The 26,048-nt window shown below is 36.8% G+C and overlaps 1 protein-coding gene across 1 annotated transcript in view; it reads right to left on the reverse strand.

Moving 5' to 3' along the window:
* Nucleotides 1-382: 382 nt before the first annotated feature.
* Nucleotides 383-26,048, reverse strand: part of LOC126979007 (uncharacterized) — a 45,713-nt gene continuing 20,047 nt past the window's right edge. Inside the window, exons 3-7 of the mRNA XM_050828149.1 lie at nucleotides 14,989-15,148; nucleotides 5,359-5,532; nucleotides 2,322-2,488; nucleotides 1,019-1,217; nucleotides 383-578 (exon numbers count right to left, since the gene is read on the reverse strand). Of these exons, the coding sequence (XP_050684106.1) occupies nucleotides 1,065-1,217; nucleotides 2,322-2,488; nucleotides 5,359-5,532; nucleotides 14,989-15,148 (654 nt within the window). The 3' untranslated portion in view covers nucleotides 383-578; nucleotides 1,019-1,064. The remainder of the gene's footprint in view (nucleotides 579-1,018; nucleotides 1,218-2,321; nucleotides 2,489-5,358; nucleotides 5,533-14,988; nucleotides 15,149-26,048) is intronic.

Raw genomic sequence — 26,048 nt, forward strand, 5'->3', positions numbered from 1 at the left:
TGTTCCAGATTAATCCTTAGATAGTCAACAGGTGCGGCGAAGATAAAATTCTAAATGAAATCAATCAGGATTTAACGAATTTCGCAATAAATTATGGATTCGAATAAATTCAATTCAACACAGACGCCGAAATGGATTCATTCTATATAAATGCAAATCTAAACAATAGCACACTTACTGCAAACTGATGAAACAATAAAAACTTAACACACACTGAGTTTCATTGAACTTTTATTATTTCACGTAAATTTGAAAGGTTTTTTAGGACGTTGAACGGGCGTTCATGATGGGTAAGTCAATACCGCCACCCATACACTACTCCAACAACTAGATTTCTGGACGTTTGGGTGGGTGTACGTGCATTTTAGAACCCAAAATATATGTTATAATGGGTTATGATGTAATGCCAAAGTCATCACATAGCCCAGATGGTTTCGAAACTGAAGTGGCAGTGGGCAGGGCGCAAATCAGACGGACAGATGGCAGTTGGGGCAGTAAAGTCCTCGAATGGTGTACCACATTCCGGAAGACGTAGTGTCTATAGGACCCCCCATAAAATAGACCGACCATCTGGTTGGCTGAAATGGATGATGTATTAAGGTTTTATATCATTTTCTGTATACTTCTTTTGTTGTTGTTTTATGTTTAGTAAGTAGTATATTATGTATTAATTTGCAGAAGTTAGGTTTCCAAATAAATAAATATATATTGTAATTGTTTTAATTACAATCTAGAAGAATATTCATTCAATTTAGATGTGCCCCGGGTTTCTATCTACCATATTATCTGTATTATGATGCCGTATAAATATGATAATATGATTAAAATAGTATTAATTATATAAGTAGTATATAAAATATAATACTATTTGTATAGTAGATTAAAAAAATTAAAAAAAAACGACCTTTTTATTTTTTCCGTTTTCTCTCTCAGACCGCAATTTGTTTACAAAGCGATGTTGCGATTTTATTAACATCAAAATAGATTCTCACGAATTCAACCTTGAAAAATAAATTACCATTCTGATATTATAAGGCGGAGACTCTCTAACATTTGCTATGTTTTCAGGATTGTTCTTGCTCATCCTCATCAGCAGGCTGTATATTGAATCTGGACGAGGCTTGTGCCTTGATTTCCATCGGCTCTTCTACGGATGGGAGACGGTACCCCATGAGTGCACAACCATAGTTACCCAGGCCGGTATCCCAGAATACAATCTAAAATAAAGTCTTGGAATGAATATAATAACAGTAATAAAGAGATGTAAGAGAAAAGAATTAAGAAAAGTATAATTTAAAAGGAATCAAAAAAATCAATTTTTATACTAACATTGGGGCTTATAAGATATGAGGGAAGATCCTTATACATAAGAGGCAATTTCCAATTCCATATTTTTAAATAATCGGTCGACACAGTTCAATAACTGTTGACAGATTTTAGAATCCTGTTCAATAACAGTACAATATATCTGTGATCGTCCGTTAGATGACGTAATTCTTTGGCATTAAAGTCTGTGGTAGAACAACTTTATACATAAGAGGCAATTTCCAATTCCATATTTTTTTTTACTATCGGTTAATGAAGAGGAATCCAAAATCGGTCAACCTCCGTTAGATGACGTAATTCTTTGGCATTGAAGTCTGTGGTAGAACAACTTAATTGTCTATTAAGTTGTTCTACCACAGACTTATTTTATTTATCGTTATTAACTTAACATCGTTATTTTAACAGCATATATTGCTAAAATTCTTCCCTTCGCTGTTATATAAGTTGTTCTCTTCCCCTAGTTTCTGGAACGAAACTCGGCAAGTCATCAGGGACCATCTCCTGAGGATTCCTCGTGTAGAGGAGAAACACGTGTCGAATTGGTTAAAGCATTGTGTCGAATTGAGAAATAACATTCAAAAAAACTAATTGGATAATGGAGTGTCCCATTATCAAAACCAGTGGGAGACTCCTTTGCACAGGATACCGGCTAAGCCAGTGAAGCAGTAATGTGTAAGCATTATTGTGTTTCGGTCTGAAGGGTGCCGTAGCTAGTGAAATTACTGGGCAAATGAGACTTAACATCTTATGTCTCGAGGTGACGAGCGCTATTGTTTTGCCGCTCAGAATGTTTGTGTTTTTCAAAAATCCTGAGCGGCACTGCATTGTAAAGGGCAGGGCGTATCAAATACCGTCAATTGAACTTCCTGCTCTTCTTGTCCCTTAATTTAATAAAAAAATGAATTTCCGCATAAAATAACGCGTAATTCACTCAATTTTCTTTCATCATTAATAGAACATACAATTTCATTAAATGTATAAATGTTAGTACATACCTCATCATCTATCAAGTAACGCACATAATATATCTCATGGAACTTCTGAAAGCCCAATTCTTCGGCTATCTGTTGTCCTCTAGCCGTGAAAAATAGGCCCGTGATCGCTGGCACACTCGCACTTTCGCACAATGCTATCGCCGCTTTTAGCAACTCTTTGGCTAAACCTGAAATTATTAAATATTTTATTTGTGCTGTTTCAATTAAAGACTCAATACTATCGCCGCTTTTAGCAACCCTTTGTCTAAATCTGCGGGCCTAGCATGAACTCTTATTGCGATTCAATTGACAACCTTAAATGAACTGCTTTGCTATTTCGTACCACGACGTGATTAGAGCTATCTAATTTAGGCTGTCATCAACTAGGCGTCAAATCAACTGATTAAATCGCAATAAATGTCAATTGAATGTCAAAAATGATGTCAATTGAATCGCAAACTGATTTAGTTCGTTCAAATATTCGTACCATGAGGTAATATTTCATTTCATACATATACTGGACAGCTTATGTGTCAAAGTGAGTGATTCGAAAAAAGTTGCTACTTCCTTAGAGGAAGGAGAATCGTATTGTTAATAGCTTTTAAAAAATAGTGAAAAAATACAGACAAGGAAAATTTTATTGATAAAAGATGAGATGAGAATACTTTATTGGAATTTTTTGTAAAGCAAAATAGGTACTGAAAATAAATACCAAAATGAAAATACTAAAGACGAGGCAGTAAGGGCCGGGACTATAGCCTGTTTGCAAGAACGATTTAAAAAAATGTACTCTGTGCTCCTGTCATATCAGACATCAATGGAGGTGCGTTCATAACTCGTTATTTTTACGAAAACACCTAAGCAAACATTCACTTTGTAATTCCAAGAACTATATTTAGTTATAATACTATTATTTAATAAGTACAAAAAAGGGCTTAATGGTATATAATATGACGCTATAAAGCGCAATTAAAAAGGTAATTTTTAGTATTTTCTAAGCAAAAAACCGCTAAAATCATATCATTTTAGGTATCGAAACGCAACGCATATGGTTCGACTAAGAGAGACAAAGTTATGCAACGACTGTTTCAAATTTATTTCGTTCATTCTTCATAAGCGGACCAAACGCCATTCAGTAAAAGGCACTTCATGGTACGAATTTTAGTGATTCAGTTTAGGTACCTAGACTGAACTGCATCGGAATCGCATCGCTTGTTAAAAGTTGATGGTAGGCCCGCTGAACTTATTAAATATTTTTTGTACTGTTCAACTAATGGCACAAATGCTATAGGCGCTTTTAGCAACTCTTTGGATACAACTGAAATTATTAAATAATTGGTTTATACTCTTCTGTGTTAACTAAAGTAATCTTGCATAGATTTTTCTCGTGCGTTGTATTTGGGGAATCAGTTGAGTACATTAAAATTAATTAAAATGTGGTATGCTATTAAAATCCGTTAAAATTTTTAATGGAATAGGATGAAAATACGGATCGTCACCTAATGTTAAGTAATCACCTGCGGCCATATTCTCACACGTAAAACCAGAAAAAACACCTGTCGGCTTTAACGTGTATACGCTTGTCTTGAAGTTGCCCAAGACTAACTGCCAAGAATTTCATTCCATGTTCTTATTACGCGTGGACGATGGTTCTAAACGAGCCATCGAGTTCGACATAACCCATACTATTTTTTTTATCTGTATGCTCTGTCTGTTACAACATTTGTCTTAAAATTTTGTAATAAATAAACGTTTCCGACTAACTGACCCTCTCAAACGTTGCGCAAATAACTTTCTCATACGCAGCTCAATGAACTAACACAATAACAATAGCTGCAACTGTCAATCTAAAATGCTGAGATTTTTTGAAGTTATACTTCTTTAGGTGCGTTATGAAAAAATGATGAGAGTGAAATTTTAAGATGCACGCGCATCACTGTAACACAAAAGTAACAGGGGGAAGTTGGTTCCTAAAATTTTTTTGACGTTTGCGACATTTGTTATTTTTTTAGGTTTCTTCGTCCATTATTAGGATAGGCAAAGGCCAGCCCGTACAGCCGTATTCGATATTTGATAATTAATTGTCAAATCGTTGCAGGATTTTTACAATATTGTTCTTTCTACAAACGTAGAATAGCACGAGGAATAAATAGTTTAAAGGAATTTTACGAAGTGTCAGGGACATCTAGTACATGTATATAACTTTTATAATATTCACAAGCGCCCTGCTTGCAATTAGTATCAAAGCAACCTCATGCAACATCAGAAATTAATCCAAATTGGAATTTATTGCATGCTCTTTCCTCTAGGAAATTATTATCACCATATAACAAACATAAACAAATTAGAATTGTTTCAGATTAGATTTTTTAAACTACTTGTAGACAACAAAACAAAAGAGATGTGTAAAGATAACTATAAAAAATTATTCAAGGTATGTAGAATACTACCAATTACCTTAAAAATTAAATATTTACTTGCACTACACCACCGTGGCAATCAAGATCGTAGTCCAACCCTGGTATGTCATGCTCACCAGACAAGGTCTACATCTGATGGTAAATATGAAGTACCTAGAGTTAATAATTACTACGGAGATAGAACATTAAAAAAGAGAATCCCATATATATTAAATAGTTTACCAGCAGATATAAGACACGAACCTAATAAAATAAAGTTTAAAAATATGTTAAAAAAATATCATATTGACAATCTGGACACATTATATTTATATACATTTAAATAATAAGAGTCCTTAGTAATGTTAAATAATATTGTATAAAAATTTTCACCTCCACGTTTATAAATAAATCTCCATAAATATACATCTATTTAAGTTAATAAATGTTATAATTAAGATAGCTCAGATTCCACAGACAAAACATCAAGATGGTTTTGTGGGACCATTATTTTATTTAGTCATTGTAATATCAAAGCTGTAATAAATAAATAAATAAATAAATAAAATAAATAAGTGAGTTGGTCGGTATGGATGTTGTAGTAGAGACAATTGTTATCAACCAAGGATAGAAAATACATACAACCAAGTTGTACTCACCCCTATGTCGGTATCTCGGTTTCAAAGCGAACACATATATCTTTAAGTATCGTCTAACTCCGAGTCTGTCAAACACGTCCACTGGCTTCTCGACTTCGTTGTTGAACGTTGTCACCGTCGAATATAATTTGTTGTAGGCGATCTTCACGCGGCTGAATGTACGAGAATGTGCACCTGAGAATTCAATAAGATTTATATACTAGCAAAAAGATATTACGACTACAACTACAAGATACTACTTAAAAGATTCGGACTAAAAGGCCCCTACCCGGCTTCGCTGTAAAAGCCTTCAGGGCTATTAGCACAGAAGAGGTTTTTAGTCCTAGGTTAGGTTAGTTTTAATTTTTACACCCGAGCCCAACGTATGGGCCCCGTTTCGGGGTCTTCAATGCATAAATGTATTTTCCTCGTCTACAAAAAAAAAACTTCAAAGACGATAGCACTTTGATCAGAATAATTACTAGATGGCTTGCAGAAGATCATAAAGTGCCATATCAAGAAGCTACTTTATAAATACTGGATAGAGCTGACTGGATGCAAACACGTAACAGGAGCTACACAAGGAATAACTGAATGGTTATTTACTAAAATAATAACTTTATTCAATAAAACAATTAATTACAATTCAATTTATAATGTTTGCGAAGCTAAGACTAAATACAGAATACTTATTTTTGTGGAAACTTACTTATTAGCTAATTCTAAAAAATATTGCCATTTTAAAGTAAATTGGTACATCAGCAATATTGTTTCAAGAACGCTGTGAAAGAAAGCCTTTAGGGCTCAGTACAGAGGAGGTTTTTAGTTGATAGGGGGTGTTGACACCCGAGCCCGACATAAGAGTAGCTCCGTTTCGGGGTAATCAATACGTAAATGTATTTTCCTCCTCTGCAAAAATAAAACCAAGCATATTTTTGACCCGCTTGTGGTATCTGTGGTATTTATTACAACAGAGTATGGGCTGCGGTGGCCCGTTTGCCTCTTCCATATTTCATACACCACTCTTTTAAATATAGGTGTCACCGACAGCCAGACTGCATAGAGGCAGAAGAGATGTCCGCACACATTTGTCTGGAGAGCGGAGTGTAGCCACATACCGGGCCAAACACCTGGGGTCACCGAGAACATAAGAGGTTTGATTAATAACCTTGAGGAGTTGATAAGAGTCTAATTCCACCACTAGCTAGCCTTTGATACCTATACCTAAAGGCTCCGGTCGTGCCACATCTCTACTGATTCACAGTCACACTCTGTCATTTCTCTAGCCAAAACCGCGCCACGCCACATTTTGCCGCTTGCTCTGTGTTGTAAATATAATATTTAGCTTTCCGTGTTATTAATTGATGAATATAGAATACAAATATATTTATTTAGCATAGGGATTGAAAAGAATATAACACACAGCTAAATTACAGCTAAATTGTTAGTAAACGTCATGAAGCTACATCAGTTCGTAAAGGGCTTTTGCAAGGAGAGAAAAACTGATAAAAAACTCCCAGCACATATTTTTAATCATAAAATAACAAATTGTATTCCGGCCGTATATCGGCCGTTCCCAATATTCAGTCTATCTCTTACTTGAGATAAAAATCGTATCTGTCCCAATAAACTTATCGACGGTAACTCACCTTATCCGTACACGCTGTCTGTCAATGGGACGACGTATAGCTTACCAACGATAGAAGTTTCTATGGAAATTGCAATTCACGCGTCCCAATATAAGGCGAAAATAATGACTTATCGGGTATATTGGGACAGCCTCAGATTATTGACAGCTAATTACTGACAGTAGAAGATAGTAATTTATTGTATCTCTATCTGTAGATAGTATATTGGGAACGGCCGTAAGCCTCTTCCATATAATACTTTACAATTAGAGGTGGTCTGCGCAGAACCAGACGAGAACCACGCAACACTATTTTCTACATAATCAGCTATACTAATGCATACTTTCTTTTTCAAAGAAGCTTTAATATATTTCTTAAATTTGTGCTCAATGAGTCCTAGTATATTGTCTGCTATTTTATTGTAAAATTTAATACCAAGACCTATGACGGAGTCCTTACCCCTAGCACAGCACGTACAGTTTATTCTTTCTTTTTGAATTGAATTAACTCAAATCACAATTTTTCTTTTTTCTATCAGATATTATATTTAGTATGTAGTTTTAGTTATTTATTTAAAAATAGTAATTAACTATTAATTTTCTTTGGTGTGTTTGTAATCATTATTTTTTTTTCTCGGAAATAAGCAACCGGTGGGAGGCTCCTTTGCACAGGATGCCGACTAGATTATGGGTACCACATCGGCGCTTACTTCTGCCGTGAAGCAGTAATGTGTAAACATTACTGTGATTCGGTCTGAAGGACGCCGTAGCTAGTGAAATTACTGGGCAAATGAGACTTATCATCTTCTATCTCAAGGTGACGAGTGCAATTGTAGTGCCACTCAGAATTTTTGGTTTTTCAAGGATCTGAGCGGCACTGCATTGTAATGGGCAGGGCGTATCAATTATCATCAGCTGAACGTCCTGCTCGTCTCGTCCTTTATTTTCATAAAAAAAAGATTGTTATACCTGTATAAAAATAAATTAAGTACCCACATATTTACTATACAAGTTGTATGACAAATAAGGCAGCGAGGTAATTATGAATTATTCTACCTATTTCTGATTTTGTTCATTAATAAAATATATATAGAAATTAAAAATAGAAAGACGTAGTAAGCCTAAGTTAAATAATTTATCTTCTTAATTGATTATGTACAGGATCTCGTTTTAGATTGGAAGCTAATGGTCAGGGAGCGTACATGTCATGCCGATGACAGTCGTTTGACGCCAAGGTACATACAGGCTGGAAAAAAACGAATTGTTGGTTTTCATTACTATCTCTTCATTTAATTATGCGTGTTATTTAGAGATAAATTTATTAGTTATAATATAACTAACGCATTTTGTTTACATCCCATTAAATACTTATTTTTTATATTTCAGAAACTATTATGTTAGAATCAAACGTTGCTAGACTATCTGTCACTACGTTTTTTGAAACATCCTGTGTGTTTATATTAATACGTCATTATGACGAAACGGGCATGAAATGTACGCTCCCTGCTAATGGTACATTAATCAATTAACTCTGTTCTTGTATAAGAGCACAAGTGGTGACGAATGACTTATTTATTTATTTACAATTAGGTACCTTCAAAAAAAGCGCGTACACCTTCCTTAAAGGCCGGCAACGCTCTTGTGATTCCTCTGGTGTTGCAAGAGAATGTGGGCGGCGGTGATCACTTAACACCAGGTGACCCGTACGCTCGTTTGTCCTCCTATTCCATAAAAAAAAAAAAAAAACATGATTAAACTATCGTCCAATACCAAGTACAGGATACTTTATGTGATCCTGAGATCCTATTAAAATTGTACACAGCATTCATAAAATACAGTAAGAAACGAAAAGTGGACACAACAGATATTACATAAAATGCGATTTACCTAAGTTTAACATAAAATTATGGAACGTAAGATAATTTAATAGAGAAATTAGAAGACAATTCAATTAAGACGTTTTTTATAATATTTTTAAACAAATGTATATCTCTAAGGAAAATATCTATATCAACACACACTTTATTTAATTCTCTACAAATTCTTATAATGGGGTTGGTGTGCGATATATTATTATTTGAGGAATCGACCCAAAATAGACATGGAATACGTACAGATCGCGTTGGCACTTCAAAGTTATGATAATTAAATGACGTAAATTGATCAATTGTACTTATATAGTGTACAAGGAGTTAGTAATTTAAACGCACTTAATAAAATTGAAATATCTGTATTTTACAGTTCCCACTAATAATTATAATAATAACTGTCTCAATACAATTTGGGCAGCGTTACCTCTTAGAATTCACAATATGTAGTGGCTACTCCAACTTAGCGCTCTGGTTTATATAGTGCACGACCGTCTACCGTGATGATGCTACCACTGCCGTAGTGCCAACTAACTTACACGAATCAAGTTAGCTAAAGATCAAAATATTATATGCTATCATACGAGTAAATATTTCTCATCATAGTGATTGTTATATTAAAAAGTATTTATATATTAGCAGTAGTTAAATAAATGTTATTATTGATTGGGATATCTTATGGCAGTTCATGACGTTGGTAGCGCTTGTTAACATATCAAGCTGACAATAGTGTAGTATAAGAGCTCTGAGAGAGAGCATATGGATGGCTATCAGCTCAATGCATTTGACCGCATTTAAGCGCGGGGTGCTCGATGCATAGACTTAGATATACCAACGTATAGACAACCTAACATCCCGACAATGCCGGAGCAATTTAGTTTGTAAATGAGTGCTTTAGTAGTCTAGTAACATTCAAAATACTAAAGAGTTAATGTCAAGCCTGGCTGATTGTTTTGTTGATTACGACTTGATTGAGTTGTTACGACTTGTTAATAAAAATCGGTTACAATAAAATAATGGTGTCTAATATATCTATAATAAGTGGTTTCTTATAAATCAAGGGCATGACTCCTTTCACAACTTCTCTCTAAGTCTTGTAGTTTCCGACTTGGCCATCACCGCCCTTCTCAAAAAACCACCCTGTATACTTGAAGCGCAATATATGAATAATTCAGTCATACGTCAGCGTTACAAGTTTAGATAAAAAGCAAAAATTCTGAAAACAGGCCTTAATTAAAAATAATTTACATTTTTATACTGTTTAGTTAGCTCAGTTCACCTTTCAATGTTACGAATACAATTACAGCTTATAACCCAGTATTCAATAATTTTTCAGATTTCTGATATTTTTGGTTGTTTGATCCGCCACGAAGCCTATTTCATTCACCCTTCTCAAACCATATTATACTATTGATTACGTCTAACGGTATTCGACCCCAAAACCCCTGGATCAGTTCGACAAATAATACCTGTGCATAAGTTGTTATATACCTAAATCTAAAGACTAAATACTCAGAAAAATTATCGTTTGTTTAAATATGCTGAAAAAGAATAAATTGTGTCGAATCCCACCTTATGTTTGAATCAACGAACGATATACATAAATACAGCATCGCCGTAATATAGTCACGACAGGGACTCGGAATCCAATTTACCTACTCAAATATGGGCCCCAAGCATAAGCGGTAGTGGGAATTTATTTTAAATACAATAATTTATGATAAATATATAACATTTAATTTTAAATATACGATTTTTACATTACTATTATAACACAAGGTGTCGCAAAACTAGTGACACAATAGAAATTTGCTACAAAAAAATGGGAAAGTTATATTTACCACTTCTCGAATTCATTTGTGCTCATTCAAAGGCATCTTGAATTACTTGTTGCACTGAAAACAACTGGTTGAATTGAGTAGATTGCCTGATTTAATAGTTTACCAGTGGGAGGTTTCTGTAGACAGGATGCTGGCTAGTTGAATACCACAGTGCTGCCTTTTTCTCAAGCAGAAGTGTGCGAGCACTATTTTTATTTCGGCTTAAAATATAATGGAAACCATAGCTAGTAACACTACTGAGCATGTCTTATATTTGACCGGAACACCACAGTGGCGCAACCAGTCCAGCTTCCAATAAAATGTATACAGCTCTATAGAGTGCTGGTGTCTGTTTGGTTGCGGAACCGGAGTTGCGGATTTGGAGGCGCGACTAGCTCGAACGCGTCATGACAGTGTCGTGTCTGTCTGAATGGTGTCGTGGTGAAATATAGCCTTTAAGGTGAAGAACGCAATTGTGATGCCATTCATAATTTTGTGGATTTCAGGAATCCTGAGCGTACATATCTCTTACATCAAACGGTGAACTTCTTGGACTGACTCGTTTTGTTTTCTTATTAAAACGCAGACTTCTTCAAGCACTTTCTTTGGGGCTTTTTCTCGTTTTAACAAACCACAGATCTTGTAAGTCCTGAAAGAAAACATTAAAAAAGAAATCGCGAACGGTTTTCAGATCAGCCAGTTGTTTTGCAAGAAAAAATTCAAAAAGCCCGTAAAACGAGCTCAATTTTGCATAAAGTTTAACTTGACCGATATAGCTTTTTATCTTAATGTCTCAAATTTCATATCTTTGAATTAACTTTTCGTGAAAATGGAACTTTCATTTCGTTAATTTCATTTAACCAATAGAAAGCCATTTCACATTAGTTTTGCGCCACCTGTTTAATTATGACTTTTATCCAGAGGGGATCCCTAAGATTATGAATTTCACAAAGATCTCCCTGGTGTCGTCTACTTGAATTAACAATTTCCCACAATATCTCTTATTTTTCTCTTGGCCCGGCCCTTATTCAGTAATTGTAATAAGTGTCACTTAATTGCATCGATTTGGATTCATATAAACGAATACTGACTTCAGATGATTTCACAAAGTGGCTGTGTGAGGAAAAACTTTGTACGCTAAAGTAAACTCTATGGTAATGTTTCCCAACAATTTCATCCGCATTTGCTGTTCAAATCTATGTAGTAAATTTTTTTTTCACCTAGCACCCAGCTGCAGGCGCAGCTAGATTACAGTGATAGTTCTTTGCCTAGCGGCCGGGTATATGCGACACTCAACTTTACGCGCTACCGAAGTGTTGTAGGGATTTTATTCTTCTTTTTATATTCCATTACTCCTAAACTATGTATCCAAACAACATGTTATAAATTATATGAAAAAAGCTACATAGAATCATCTTAAATAGTATAAATTTCGGTCGTACGGGTTGCCTAAAAGTTTAGACTCTTAAAAGCCGGAAATAATGCATCTCTTAAGCTCTGGTATTGCGAATATTTATGGGCTATCGGTTTTCACTCTCCATCAGGTAAAGCACTAGTCCGTTTGCCCCCTTTAATTTAAGTAGACAACATAGAAGCAATATAATTGAAAATAAAAAATCGCTTGGTCGTATAACTTGCAACACTACTTAAATCCTTACGCTGAATCCGAATTCTTTTACGGAAACTGTAAAAATTTAGGCTCAAGAAATCCACTGCCTAATGTTACGGGCCACGGCAAGCGGCACAAACCCGCCCGATTTTATTTGAATCGATACGATATCGATAGATAGTCAAATAGATTCGGAATCGTTCCGTGACAAGGGATGGGATTTTGATCGTATTTCTCCGCGGTTTTGCGTTGCTTCAGTGGGAATCGATTTGGGATGATATTCGTTGTTGATAAACAGGGATAGGATTGTGTCGTTGAATATTTGAGCGGAAAAATAAACTAGTAACCTGTTTGAATCCAATGAGGGATTCATTTATATCTTTGTCCATGTTTTGTGGGGATTTTTAGTTTTGTTTGCCTTGATCTCTTGAGAATTTCAAATATTTCTTCTGTTTTCTTAATAACGCTATGACTAATTTTTGTTTTCTTGAATTATGTTTATCTTATTATGTTGTGTAAAATTAAAAGTCGTAGAAATTCTGAGTGACCTATTATCTCGACAATTTCTGCTAACGCTAATAAGGCGACACATCACTTGTGGATCGTATCGGACCTATTTTGACCACTATTTAAGGATGACATAAGGAAGTAGTTCCCTTGACGAATAATTCAGCACAAGTTTGGATATTTCTGTGTAGATATGTTAGTCAATACATAACATCATATTAAAGTATATCCAGGATATCTACTTCTGCTCTCTAGGCTGTTTGGAATTGCGCTCTCCAGAATCATTCTGCGAGACCCGCATTTCACAGTCGCATTGCGAAATTTAAATGAACATCTCACATATATTTGACTTGTTTGCTTGCTTGCTCACTTCTTGGATGTTTGTGGTAGTTGGTGTCTATACTATGAATTACCACATTCCAGTTAAGCTACAGATTGTTCAAAATTAGTTTAAAACATTTATGTTTATACAAGAAGAAAGTTTAAATATCTTAAATTTAAGTCAGGCCTGTATTGCAATGTCTTCCCTGCCAGGATAGAGGATTCACGGAATAAATAAATAAATTGAGCTAATGATGGTTTGGTGAACAGAATATGTGTTCACGAACATAAAAATAAGATTTATATTTTGTTTGCGATTGAATAACCCAAAAATAATGTCAAATATGTAAAAAAAAAACATTTACGAGATAATTAATATATGGGATAATCATATGCTACTCAAAACCGAAAAGCTGAGAAAAGAAGACATTTTCTTAACTTACTTTTTTAACTAAGGTTACTGAAAAAATATATAGAAAGAACTTGGTATTCAATTAAATCTGATTTCTTTTACCACCGCACCACTATCCGAGTAATTAATTATCGTGCAAGGTTTTTGTTACAGAATTGGCTTACTTTTCCGCATTTTTCTATCTGTTGGGTCACCTTCTTTTGCAACACCAGAGGAATCACAGGAGCGTTGCCGGCCTTTAAGGAAAGGTGTACGCGCTAAGATTTCTTGGCATAGATATTCATTATTACTTATAATGTAACAGTTGGTTTCCCTATATTAACAAATAAGATATATAGTGAAAATATTACATACATTTATACAGTCATATGTGACTCGAAAGCGTTCTAACTGGGACTTTTGACAGTGAATAATATTTGCTTTTAGTGCAAGTGACAATATTTCTTTTTCTATTTTTTTACTTAAACAAATATTTACAGTCACTATTTATATAATTAAATAACCACAAAACCCTTTGAGGTCTTAAATTTCAATTACTCAAAACTACTTAATTATGTTTTAGTATGTATCTTCGAAGATCGCAATTTCGCTAATTACTTTGAGACACAATATGTTAAAAATTAGTTACAAAAATAAAAATAAAACTATAATGATTGCACATTACTGATTGACGGCAGATATAAGTGCCGTTGTAGTTACCTATCTAGCCGCTATTTTTTTCTTTACTAGTGTTGTGAGATCTAGTTCTACACCATAATTAATGCAAATAATTTGTTATTTTAAAGCGATAACCCTCACTTCTGGGATTAATACAATTTAACTTTGATTTGACTTTTAATTTGACCAGCCCAGCTCCTTCCACAAGTTCAGAACATTCCTGGGGTGTTCGTAGACTTCCTGGAGCGGCCTCGTATTGGTAAAGGTTTTTGCCCATTTGTTGTAAATGTCGTAAGTGACCGTTTCGTTTTCGGTCAGACAGCTTCTGCACTTAGGACTGTCCGTTACGCCGATTGTGAAAATGTGTTTGTTTAGTGATGTGTGACCCGTTAGGGTGCCCACCATAATACGGATGTCATGTCTGTTGAGGCTGATAAGTCTACGTGTCAGTTTGGGCGACAGTGCAAGTATCGCTTCTTTCGACTGTCTACAGCTTGAGACATTCATCGGGTGTTGTGTAGGTTGTTGGTGAGAGAGCGTATCCATGAGCGTATTTGGCTAAAGGGCAGTGGCAGAAGTGGCAATGGACCAGCCACTTGGGTTGCCGATGCCCGCCTTGCCAATTCATCCGCTGCATCATTACCCAACAAACCGCTATGTCCTTTAATCCATTGCAGAGTTACCCGGTTATAAGACAACCTGAGAGTTGAATAACAAATATCAAGATTTACGAACCATACGTCACTCGAACGGTTAGCTCAGTTGGAAGAGCCGGACGGAACCCGAGAGGTTGTAATACTTTTTCTTACGGAATTCTAAAAAGCACTCACTCTTCTCCTGTATCCTCATGATAAGCAGTCCAACTAACTTATCCGTACCCTCCTTAACAACTGCTATAGACATTTTGTCTTTCATCCATATCCTCGCCTGGTGGATAAACTCATCGGTTCCTTCTTTGTCATCGACAATCTTCACCGATCGATATGTTATCTGCAACATAATGTAATGGAGAGAAACGTGTTAAATACCTGTTACACGATTCCCTTCTAATAGCCTAAACACATGACCGGATTTGGTATGGCTGGACCATCGGACGGTCCGGTGGGCGTCTCACTCATTAGTCCGGCGTCGTACTCGGTACGGTCCAGACGGTAATAATAATAATTTTCTGCGATGGACGATGCGACATACCATCGAATATTGTCCGCTACCGGACCGCGTCCAATGATTTGGCCGGTCTAAATCTGACCTGTCTTATAATGCCTACTACACGGCTAAGTCGAGTGGGGTTATGTATATGCTCTTACAACAAGATCCCAGAAAATGTTCAAAACAAAAATATTACGTTATTCAAAGGAATTGTTAAGAAACGTTTGTGTGGTATAGGTTACTATAACATAAATGACTTTCTTAATGTTACCACAGAGCTACTGCCCTCAGGCTATTAAATAATAAGTTTAATTGTACAATATTACTTTGTAAACATATTTTTGATGAAAAAAAAAGCCCGCCGAGTTTGTCGCGCCCATTCTTCTCAGGTCTGAGGCATTCGTTTTGGAATGGGTGGTAGATTTTGACTCTCAATAAGTGATATCACATCCTATTTTTAATAAAAATATTTGAATTTGAATTTGAATTTGACCATGTGTTTAGGCGTATCAAATAAGAAATAGTAAAAGTGATAAAGCCTCATACGAAAACAACGACGAGAGTAAAATCTCGGGAAAAACGCGTCTTGCTGAGACGTACCAAAATGGTCTAATGCCGCCAATCCCCGTGCAGTAAAATTCTGAAACATTGCTAAGACTATTTGCGAGATATGTGAAATGTTTATTTAGAGGAATTGATTCTCTTTTAAATGTATAAAATATAGTTAGTAGAAATCAGCAATGAATCAATAATTGTACAAATAGCGTAAAGTTAATACTTCAAAAGCCGTGTTAAAATGTAAATATAACTCTTCGGAGACTATTTGTGTTTTTAACTTCATAGGCCATCAGGCTGATTACCGTGTTGAAATTTATTAATCAAACATTAAGCACTCTTCAATCTTCAACCCGAAAGAAGAACAAGTAATGTTGTTTCCAGGGAAGTTCAAAAAAAAGGCCTTCAATTCTTTTTCTTCCATGCCATCAGATTACCAATTGCAATTTAAATATAGCAACTATTTCTGGTTTAGAAATTATGCTACTCGATAATCTAATTATAATAATAAAGCCAGAATCAAACTTTGAAAACAGCCGGTGTACATCTCAGAATTTATTTATTTCACGACCAGTTGTACGTGGAGGCTTACGAGGGCTGCACTAAAAGTATCGGGAATGAAATATTTCCACTGTTCCTGTCATATTAAAATCTTTTTAATTAAAAACTCCTTGGTTTTAAAAATCGAATAACATTTATTTATTTAAAAAAATTCTCGGTCTTGCCACAAGGTCTTTTCAAATTTGTTTAGTCGTTGAGAAAATGGAATTGACTCGAGAAAAATCTAGAGCGACTTTCGAAGTGGTTTAACACAAAAACAGTGTGTTGTCGGGATGATTTCTGCATTTGGTGATGAAGTCCCATCCAAAACCACAATTTATCGCTGGTTTGCTGAATTTCAACGTGGATGTGTCAAGCTCAGTGATGGTCCCCGTCCAGGTCATCCAAAAACTGCAGTCACCAAAGAAAACGTTGGTGCTGTGCGTAAGCTGATTGAGGAAGATCGACATGTGACATACCGCGAAATTCAGGCAACTTCAGAAATTTCCATGAGTCAAATACAAATAATCTTGCATGAACAATTAAGTGTAAAAAAATTGTTTTCCCGATGGATACCGCATTTGCTCTGTGAAGAGCAAAAAGCGGCTCGCATTATTTGGTGCGTCAGAACTCTCGAAAGATTCCACGCAGGATCCTCAAATGCTGTATACAACATCGTTTCAGGTGACGAATACTGGATATACTCGTACGAACCCGAAACAAAAAAACAGTCACGTGTTTGGGTGTTCAAAAATGAGTTAAAGCCAACAAAAATTGTTCGTTCACGGAGTGTTGCAAAAAAAATGGTGTCCACGTTTGTCTCCAAAACCGGCCATGTTGCGACTATTCCTCTTGAGGGACAAAGAACGGTTAATGCAGAATGGTATGCTAGCATTTGTTTGCCACAGGTCGTTTCTGAACTCCGTAAAGAGAACTGCCACCGCCGCATCATCCTCCATCACGACAATGCGACTTCTCACACCGCGCACAGAACAAAAGAGTTTTTAGAGCAAGAAAACATAGAATTATTAGACCATCCGCCGTACAGCCCCGACCTAAGCCCTAATAATTTCTATACTTTCCCTAAAATAAAGAATAAATTGCATGGTCAGAGATTTTCATCACCTGAAGAAGCTGTGGACGCCTACAAAACGGCCATTTTGGAGACCCCAAGTTCCGATTGGAATGGTTGCTTCAATGATTGGTTCCATCGTATGGAAAAATGTGTCAAATTTCACGGAGAATACTTCGAAAAGCAATAAATACATTTTTAAATAGTAATGTTGTGTCACTTCCTTGATTCCCGAAATTTTCAGTGCATTCGTATAACAATATGTAAATTGAAATTTTGTTTACGGGGAAGTTTGGAAAAAATAGAACTGTCAGCACTTTATTCCAAAGAAAAATGTAAATTGCGACCTCGCTAGGTATGAACTATGAAGAGCGGTTTTTACTAGCGGTAGGACTTTTGTCAATAAGTTTGATTGCCCTTCCAGCAGGAAAATAATCTCATAGGAAATCAGAAATTATGCGCGGAGGAAGTCGCGGACAACTGCTCTTATATCGCAATAGAACAACGATCTTTTCATTCAGTTGCCTTCTGCGAAATTCTTCGTAAAAACGTACTAAATTAGCTAACGCCAAATCTGCATCAATTTTGGCTTTAATTTAGTATACACATCACTTTAAATGACGCGTCAAAACGTAGCATAAAAGAAGATGTTCATTTATCATTAAATACATGGCAGTTTCACTTTCACGAGACTTCTGAATACTTAAATAGCCCGAGGTTGCGTTCGCTTGAGTTTACACATAAATGCCGTACGATCAGGTGTTTGGACTCGCGTCTACGCCTTTAGGGTATAGACTACTTACGTTGTGGGAACAAAAATAAATAAATGCTTTTACAATTTATGTACTTATTTTTGAATTCATTCAAGTCATTTGACTAACCAGTTTATAACATTAGCATGTTTATTTATTAATACGGCTTTACTCACGATTTATCGGCGTGCATACCGACTACTATCGGACCATTCGGGGGTCCTTCATCAGGGTGAGTGTAGTGGGTTCGCGATAACGTCCCGTGTCTTAATCGCGGGGAAAACGTGATAAAAGCCGTATTAATAAATTAGTTAATATCGTCTCACAAAAGGTTTAATAAATTAATTACATTAGCATGCATGGAATATATAAATATTTTGTGTTATTTAAAATAATGTAAATATTTATACAAGTGACACTGAGTTTTCTTTTTTTATGACAATAAGGGATGAGATGAGCAGAACGTACAGCTGATAGTAATTGATACGCCCTGCTCATTACCTTTATTATTCTTGAAAAACCCAAAAATTCTTAGCGGCACTACAATTGCACTCGTCACCTTGAGACATAAGATGTTAAGTCTCATTTACAATCAGTAGTTTCACTGGCTACGGCGCCCTGCAGACTAGTCACGGCAGAAATAGGCGCCGTTATGGTACCCATAATCTAGCCGGTATCCTGTGCAAAGGAGCCTCACAGTGGTCCTTTTTGAATGTACATGAAATTTACAAAAAACGCGTGTAATTTGTAGCTGTATTTTTATATGAAGTTACGACACCTGACAACCTCAGTCTCCCTGAAAATGTGACCCTGCAAAGGTTATTAAATGTCAATGTAATTGATAAATAATAATGAAAAGATAACTAAGCTAAAACGTAACATTAAAATAAGGGTTTTTATTCCTTTAAAAAAATTTTAGCAAAAAAACACCCACTTCAAAAACACTATTCCAAAACAATAGATATAATGTGCACTAAAAAGTATAAAAATAATTGCGTATTTTTATACAATCTAATTAATTAATCTAATTCTAGTTGCGATTATTGTTATTTTTGGAATCTATGGTTAATAATGGCTAATTTATGGTTTTCTCATGGATTCCACTGTCAGATCTGGACCAAATTGCAATTAGACACGGGAAGCACCAGCTTTCAATTAAAAAAAGAATTATCAAAATTGGTTCCGCTAGTCGAATGTTTTGAAGTAACAAACATAAAAAAAAAACATACCGACGAATTGAGAACCTCCTCCCTTTTTGAAGTCGGTTAAAAAGTATTTTATTTAATTAAATGCGTAACACTCGCGGTTTTCAAAGAAAAAACTATAATTCATATTGTGTGGTGTTTGTTTTTTGCTTGGTGGTAACGCCAATTGTCCAAATAACACACAACCTTTTCCTTAACCTCTTACACCTTTATCCTAGCAACTTAGCCGGTACAAGTTAAGAATAAACCGCGAGCCGCGACATCTATGGTCGTATGGCGTAACACACATTCCGTCAAGTAACCGCACGCGAAGGTTGAGCTCCCTCAACATTTAAGTATAAATCCAGGAAATCCTCGTATTCCTGTTGATTTGTCGCCGTGAGATCGTAGTGATTTCTTCGTTAAGTGTCCCGCGATATATATATTGTGGTTCGCCAGCACACTCAGGCGAATATAGAAGAACCCAGGATCTTGCAGAAGAGGTGAGTACCGGCTATTCCCTTTACTTCAATGATTCCTGTTCTGTTCACCTGAGTACAGCTTTTATTAATACAGTCCACTTTAAATTCCCTGGCGCAACCATATTAGTGGTCCTTCGAGCCGGATTTGAGGCTTTTAGAATTTTATAGTATAGGTTATGTACCTACCGCATTAAATAATACCGCGTTACAGCTGGTTATCGGCAATTAGTGAATTAAATAAGTTTATTTGATCAAATATCTATTGATTTCTTTAAAAGTCGCAACTGTGTTGTTAACATGTTTGCAGTAGTATATTTAAATTCCCGCTGTGTTAATTAGTAGCACGTAACCCTGCATAATATTATGTAGTTTATTGTTAATCTAATTAAATAGTAATTACATAAATTGATATTAAATAATACCTAGTTGCTATTTGCATACACATGGCACAAAATTATAATCCGCCCGCGTAAGAGAGTCAAGACCAAACAATGATTAAAAGCGACATACTTAATTTCGTCGCATTCTCATTATTAGAACTACCTTCAAATTTGATTTGTATTATTTGACATTATAAACAATGCCACCTAAGAAAGATTTTCGTATATCTTCGGATTCCGAAGGCGAGATGGATTCGGAATTGGTCATGCTACAAGCTGAACGCGAAGCTAGCTTTCAAATAGTACAAAATATATATGATTTATCACAGAAAAGTATTAATATTGATACCACCGCTAGGGAAAGATTCCTAGATGAATCCGCGAATATTGACGAACTTCGTAATGAGTTTAAACAACTATTAAAGAAATATAACGCCCGCTTATTATATTTAACGCCATCCGCAAAGCCTGACTATAGTAGTCTAGTAGCATTTGAATCTTTATATAGTCGCGTTAAAAGACTACAGACTCAATACATAGTGCAACCGAGCGTCGCGTCGGGTTCTAATGATAAAATGAACGTTATACGTACGTCTAGACCTAAGTTAGCGCCTATAGAATTACCTACCTTCTCAGGTGATATTCGCGACTTTCCTTTGTTTTATGATAGTTTCAAGGCTACCGTGCATGACAATCCGTTGTTATCAGATACTGAAAGGCTATATTACTTGTTAGGAAAACTGTCATCAAAGGTACTTAGTGTGATCTCCAGTATTTCTCCGAGCGCTGAGAATTATAACTTAATCTTGAAAACCCTAACAGACAAGTACGACGACAAGCGGTTGCTCGTCTCTGTTTATTTAAATCAAATGTTAGGATTTAAAGCAATACAATCAGGTTCCGCGTTTAACTTTAATTCATTTAATGATAATTTTGTAAGTGCAGTGCGCGCCTTACAAAACTTAAAGTTAGAAAATCTCAGTGATTTAATATTAGTAGATATTGCATGTCAAAGGCTAGATTTTGAGACGGTGCGTGCATTCGAGACCCAGTGTGGATCCGAGATGCCTAGCTTTGATAGGTTGGTCGAATTTATACAGTCCCGCGTTAAAGTGTTGGAACGTTCGCAAGGTACTACGGCGACTGTTAGTACTTCGCGAAGTAATAACCGCCGTTCTAATAACACCTCCCCGACTTATCAAACGTATCTCAATACTGCTCTAATACTTCCCGTAAATGTTTGTGTAAGAACATTACTCATGAACATTTATTTAAATGTCAGGAGTTCAATAAAATGTCTTCTCAGGAGCGATTTAAATTCATAAAAGAAAACCGGGCTTGTATAAACTGCTTAAGTCATAGCCACCGCGTTAGTAATTGTTCTTCTCGTACATCATGTCGCGTTTGTAAATCAAACCATCATACAATGCTACATTTTACCAGAGAAATATCACCATCACAGCCATCACCGCGACATTCGGACACCCGTGGTGACGAGCATATCGCCGTGCGTAACAACGTTGCACTATGTGCGAGAAATCATACATCACGCGCTCAGAATACGAACACCGCTGTATTATTACCAACCGCTCAAGTTATTGTTTACGATATTAATAATAAGCCGCAAGTCATTTGAATACTTTTAGACTCCGGATTGCAATGTCAGTTCATCACGCAGGAATGTTGCAATCGCCTAGGATATCAACCGCTAAGAACCGAACGTATTATTGTGAAAGGGTTCGGTGGCGAACAAAAAATAATTAAAAATAATTAACAATTCGCTTATTAATTTAAGGTTTTATTCCCGCTTTGACAACAACATTTATTTTGATTTTTCACCGCTCGTTGTTGATCAGATTACCGATCTCTTACCTACCGCTGCGATAGACCAGTCCTCGTTATCACGCTTATCGCAATTACCGAATCCTTCGTACTCCGAAGGACTCGTCAGCCAGCGATAATAAAATTGACGCTTTAATAGGTGCTTCTATATACCCGCATTTATTTCTCTCTGAAATAATATCCGCACCCCGTGGCTCACCAGGACCTTCCGCGTTCCGCACGTTGTTAGGGTACGTGTTAATGGGTTCCGTACCTACAATATCTACATAATATCATTCACAACATGTTCTGACTTGTTGTGCTGCTCAAGAGCCTGTCGCTATTGACTCCTTAGTCAAGCGATTCTGGGAGCTTGAAGATTCTCCCTCCACGCCGCCCATTCAACACCCAGAAGATGTTGAATGCGAAATATTTTATAAAGAAACCACAACCCGCGATCCCTGTAGAGGGAGATACATAGTTGCCCTTCCGTTCAAAGGGGATGTGTATACACTTGGTGACTCTTTCGATATCGCACGTAGGCGCTTTCTGTGTCTCGAAAGAAAATTAGAAGCATCGCCGAAATTAAGATTGGCTTATGATGATGTTATACGAGAGTATATCGCGAGAAATTACATCGCACCCGCGCCGCGCTATGATACTCACGATCCGATTTACGTTATTCCGCATTTTGGTGTAGTGCGTGAAGACAAAATATCCACTCGTTTGCGTATTGTTTTGGACGCCTCCACCCCTACTACTGGAATTAAGATATCGCTTAATGGTATACTGCATACAGGGCCGAACTTGCAAGGCGACTTACTAAAAATTATTTTGAATTTTCGTTCTCATGCCATTGCTATGACGACAGACTGCCGCCAACAGTTCTTGCAGGTAGGTATGCGCGAATCTGACCGCCGCTATCAATGTTTTTTATACCGCTTTCATCCTGACGAACCGCTGCAGTTATACTGTTTTCAAAGAGTTTATTTCGGCTTAGCGTCGTTCCCGTACCATGCGTTGCGTACAGTAAGGCAACTCATAGAATACGACGGAGAAAAATACCCGCTCGCGAGTGCTATCGCGCTTTCATCTCAATATATGGATGATCACGCATTCTCGGTTCCCACTGAACAAGAAGCAGTCGCTACTGCACGTCAACTTATTGACTTGTTCAAGGGCGCACAATGGGATCTCGTCAAATGGAATAGTAACAGTCAAACTGTTTTAAAACATATTCCTGACACTCATAAAATTCCCTTTGATGTTGAATTTGACAAATCCATGCAACACAAAATATTAGGCATGCATTGGCATAACGTTGAGGATTATTTTAAAGTTACCACTCCCGCCGCAGATGAGAAGTGTACTAAGCGCTCCATCTTGTCTTCAGTTGCCCGCCCATGGAATATAATGGGTTTCGTTGCTCCCACCATTGTATACGCCAAGTTATTGATAAAAGAACTTTGGCAGCTCGGGCTCCAATGGGATGATGAATAGCCTTCTTATATTACAAAACAGTGGAAACAATTCTGTTTAGAGTTGCCGTTTCTTAATGACTTCGCGTATCGCGACACATTGGTGTATTTATTGGTTGTAAAGTTACACTCTTAGGACTTTCTGACGCTAGTGAAAGGGCTTATGGGTCGGTGATCTACGCTCATGTTAATGCGTCATCTCGCAACACTGTTCGATTAGTAGGTGCTAAATCTAAAGTCAGCCCGACAAAACCCGTCACAATTGCACGTTTAGAACTATGTGCTATGGTTTTAATGGCACTCAAGTCACTCCGCGCTGTCCTCGACAGTTATTCCAATTATGGTCCGATTGATGTATACGCCTTTACCGACTCTAAGGTAGCGTTATATTGTACTAAAAGCTCACCGCATAAGGGGCAAACATTTGTTGCCAACAGCATTGTTCAGATTACGGAAAACATTCCGGCTGACAACTTCTATCATGTCTCAGGTATCGACAATCCTGCTGATGTCCTTTCGCGTGGTATTTTGCCGAGGAAGTTAGTCACGCATCCTCTATGGCTCCATGGACCACCATGGGCTTCGTCAAATACGTATGAATGGCCGCTTAAAGATTTAGAGGGACAAATTATTAGTAACGTACCTGAACAAAAGCTTTTAACGCATATGGTGTCTTCACCAATAAAGTATTGCGTGCTATATGATTTAGCGCTTCGTATTTTATCGTGGCCTAAGTTACTTCGCATTGTTTCTTACGTTTATAGATTTATAAATGTAAAATCACGCCGCAGCGCTATTACAGCGTCTGTAGACCGCCGCAGAACTGACTCAGTATCTGCCAGTGAAATGAACTCCGCTCAAATAAAATACTCTGCGTTCTGCAAAGCAAATATTTTGCAGTAGAATATAATAACATAAAAATAATAAACCATGTTCACAAGCTTTTAATCGACTGAGGCCCTTCATTGCCAACGGTTTAATCCTTGTAGGTGGTCGACTATCCAATTCCACTTTAGATTATGCTCATAAGCATCCCGTTATTTTACCGCGCAGTGATCATATAGTAAGTATGATTATCGACCATTATCACGTAAAAAATTTACACGCCGTATCAGAACTACTGATGTCCCTCTTGCGCCAAGAGTTCTGGATCTTGTCCGCACGCCGCATTGTGAGACAACGCGTCCACATGTGCAATCCTTGCTTTCGCTTAAAACCGCGCCCTAATTACCAGCTAATGGCAGACTTACCCGATTGTCGTACACGCCAAGTTATTAAGGCATTGTGTGCGTCCAGACTGCGAGCCTAGCGCGGTTGCGACGACGGGTGCGAATTATCAAACACAAGAAACGCGCCTTTGTGTCCATAGTGCAGTGACTTACGCGGAAGCCTAGCGCGATGGGCTCGAGCGAGACAGCGCGCGTTGTTTTCAAACGTTCGTGCCCGCGCTTTCTGCGTTTTTTTATTTAGTTAATAATAAATAATTAATAAGTTAACAATCAATAAATAATTATAAGTTAATAATAAAATAATTAATAAGATTAGGAAACCTAAAGTGACTAACCCCACTTCAGTGAACCAATTGCAAGAACCACCGTCACCCTTAACGATGTTGACAGATGAAATCCGTCTGCTTAGGGCTGATATTGGTGCAATGAAAAATGAGTTTGATGTGGCTATATTGGCACTGAGACGCTGTGAAAATAAAGTCGAAGAATTGGCTAGCACTATTGTTAAAAATGAGAAACGTCTTAAGGTAGCAGAAGATAAAGCAACTAAGGTTGAGGACTTGTGTATGCAAAATGAAGTACTCCAAGGGCAAATAAATTCCTTATACCAAACAATGATGGCAAACGAACTAGAAATTTGTGGGATACCTGAATCGCCCAATGAAAACCCGCATCATTTGCTCCTGACTATGGCTGCATTAGTAGGATCTAAGCTGACGGATATCGATCTCGATCATGTCGTTCGAGCTGGGCCCCGAGTTCCCACCTCCAGCAAACCACCCAGGCCTTTGGTGGTGCGATTTCTACGCCGTGAAACCCGTGACCAATTCTATAAATCAGCTAAGTCAAGACGATTATCGACCGCGGATGTTGGTGTTACTGGTTCACCCAAAAATATATATGTGAATGAGCGATTGACAAAAGCCAACCGAATCTTATTTCGTGAATGCAGAAAACGCTTTAAGGATGCTGGATTTAAATATTGTTGGACAAAAGGAGGCTCTATTTTGGTTAAGAAGATTGAAGGTAATGGCAAAGGCTCCGAAGTCATTAATATTAAAAAAGTCGAAGATATTGATCGCGTTCTCGGTTCTCAGAATTTGCTTCCAGACCAACAGCAACAAACTACACAGTAAGCAGTGTATTTCCCTGACATCATTGAATAAGTTCTTCGTGATCTCTTTATGTACTTTTGATTTGCATAGTTTATTTTTGGCTTTTTATTTTGTTAATTACTTTTTCAATACA

Source organism: Leptidea sinapis, chromosome 3 (assembly GCF_905404315.1).
Source record: "Leptidea sinapis chromosome 3, ilLepSina1.1, whole genome shotgun sequence".
NCBI lineage: Eukaryota > Metazoa > Arthropoda > Insecta > Lepidoptera > Pieridae > Leptidea > Leptidea sinapis.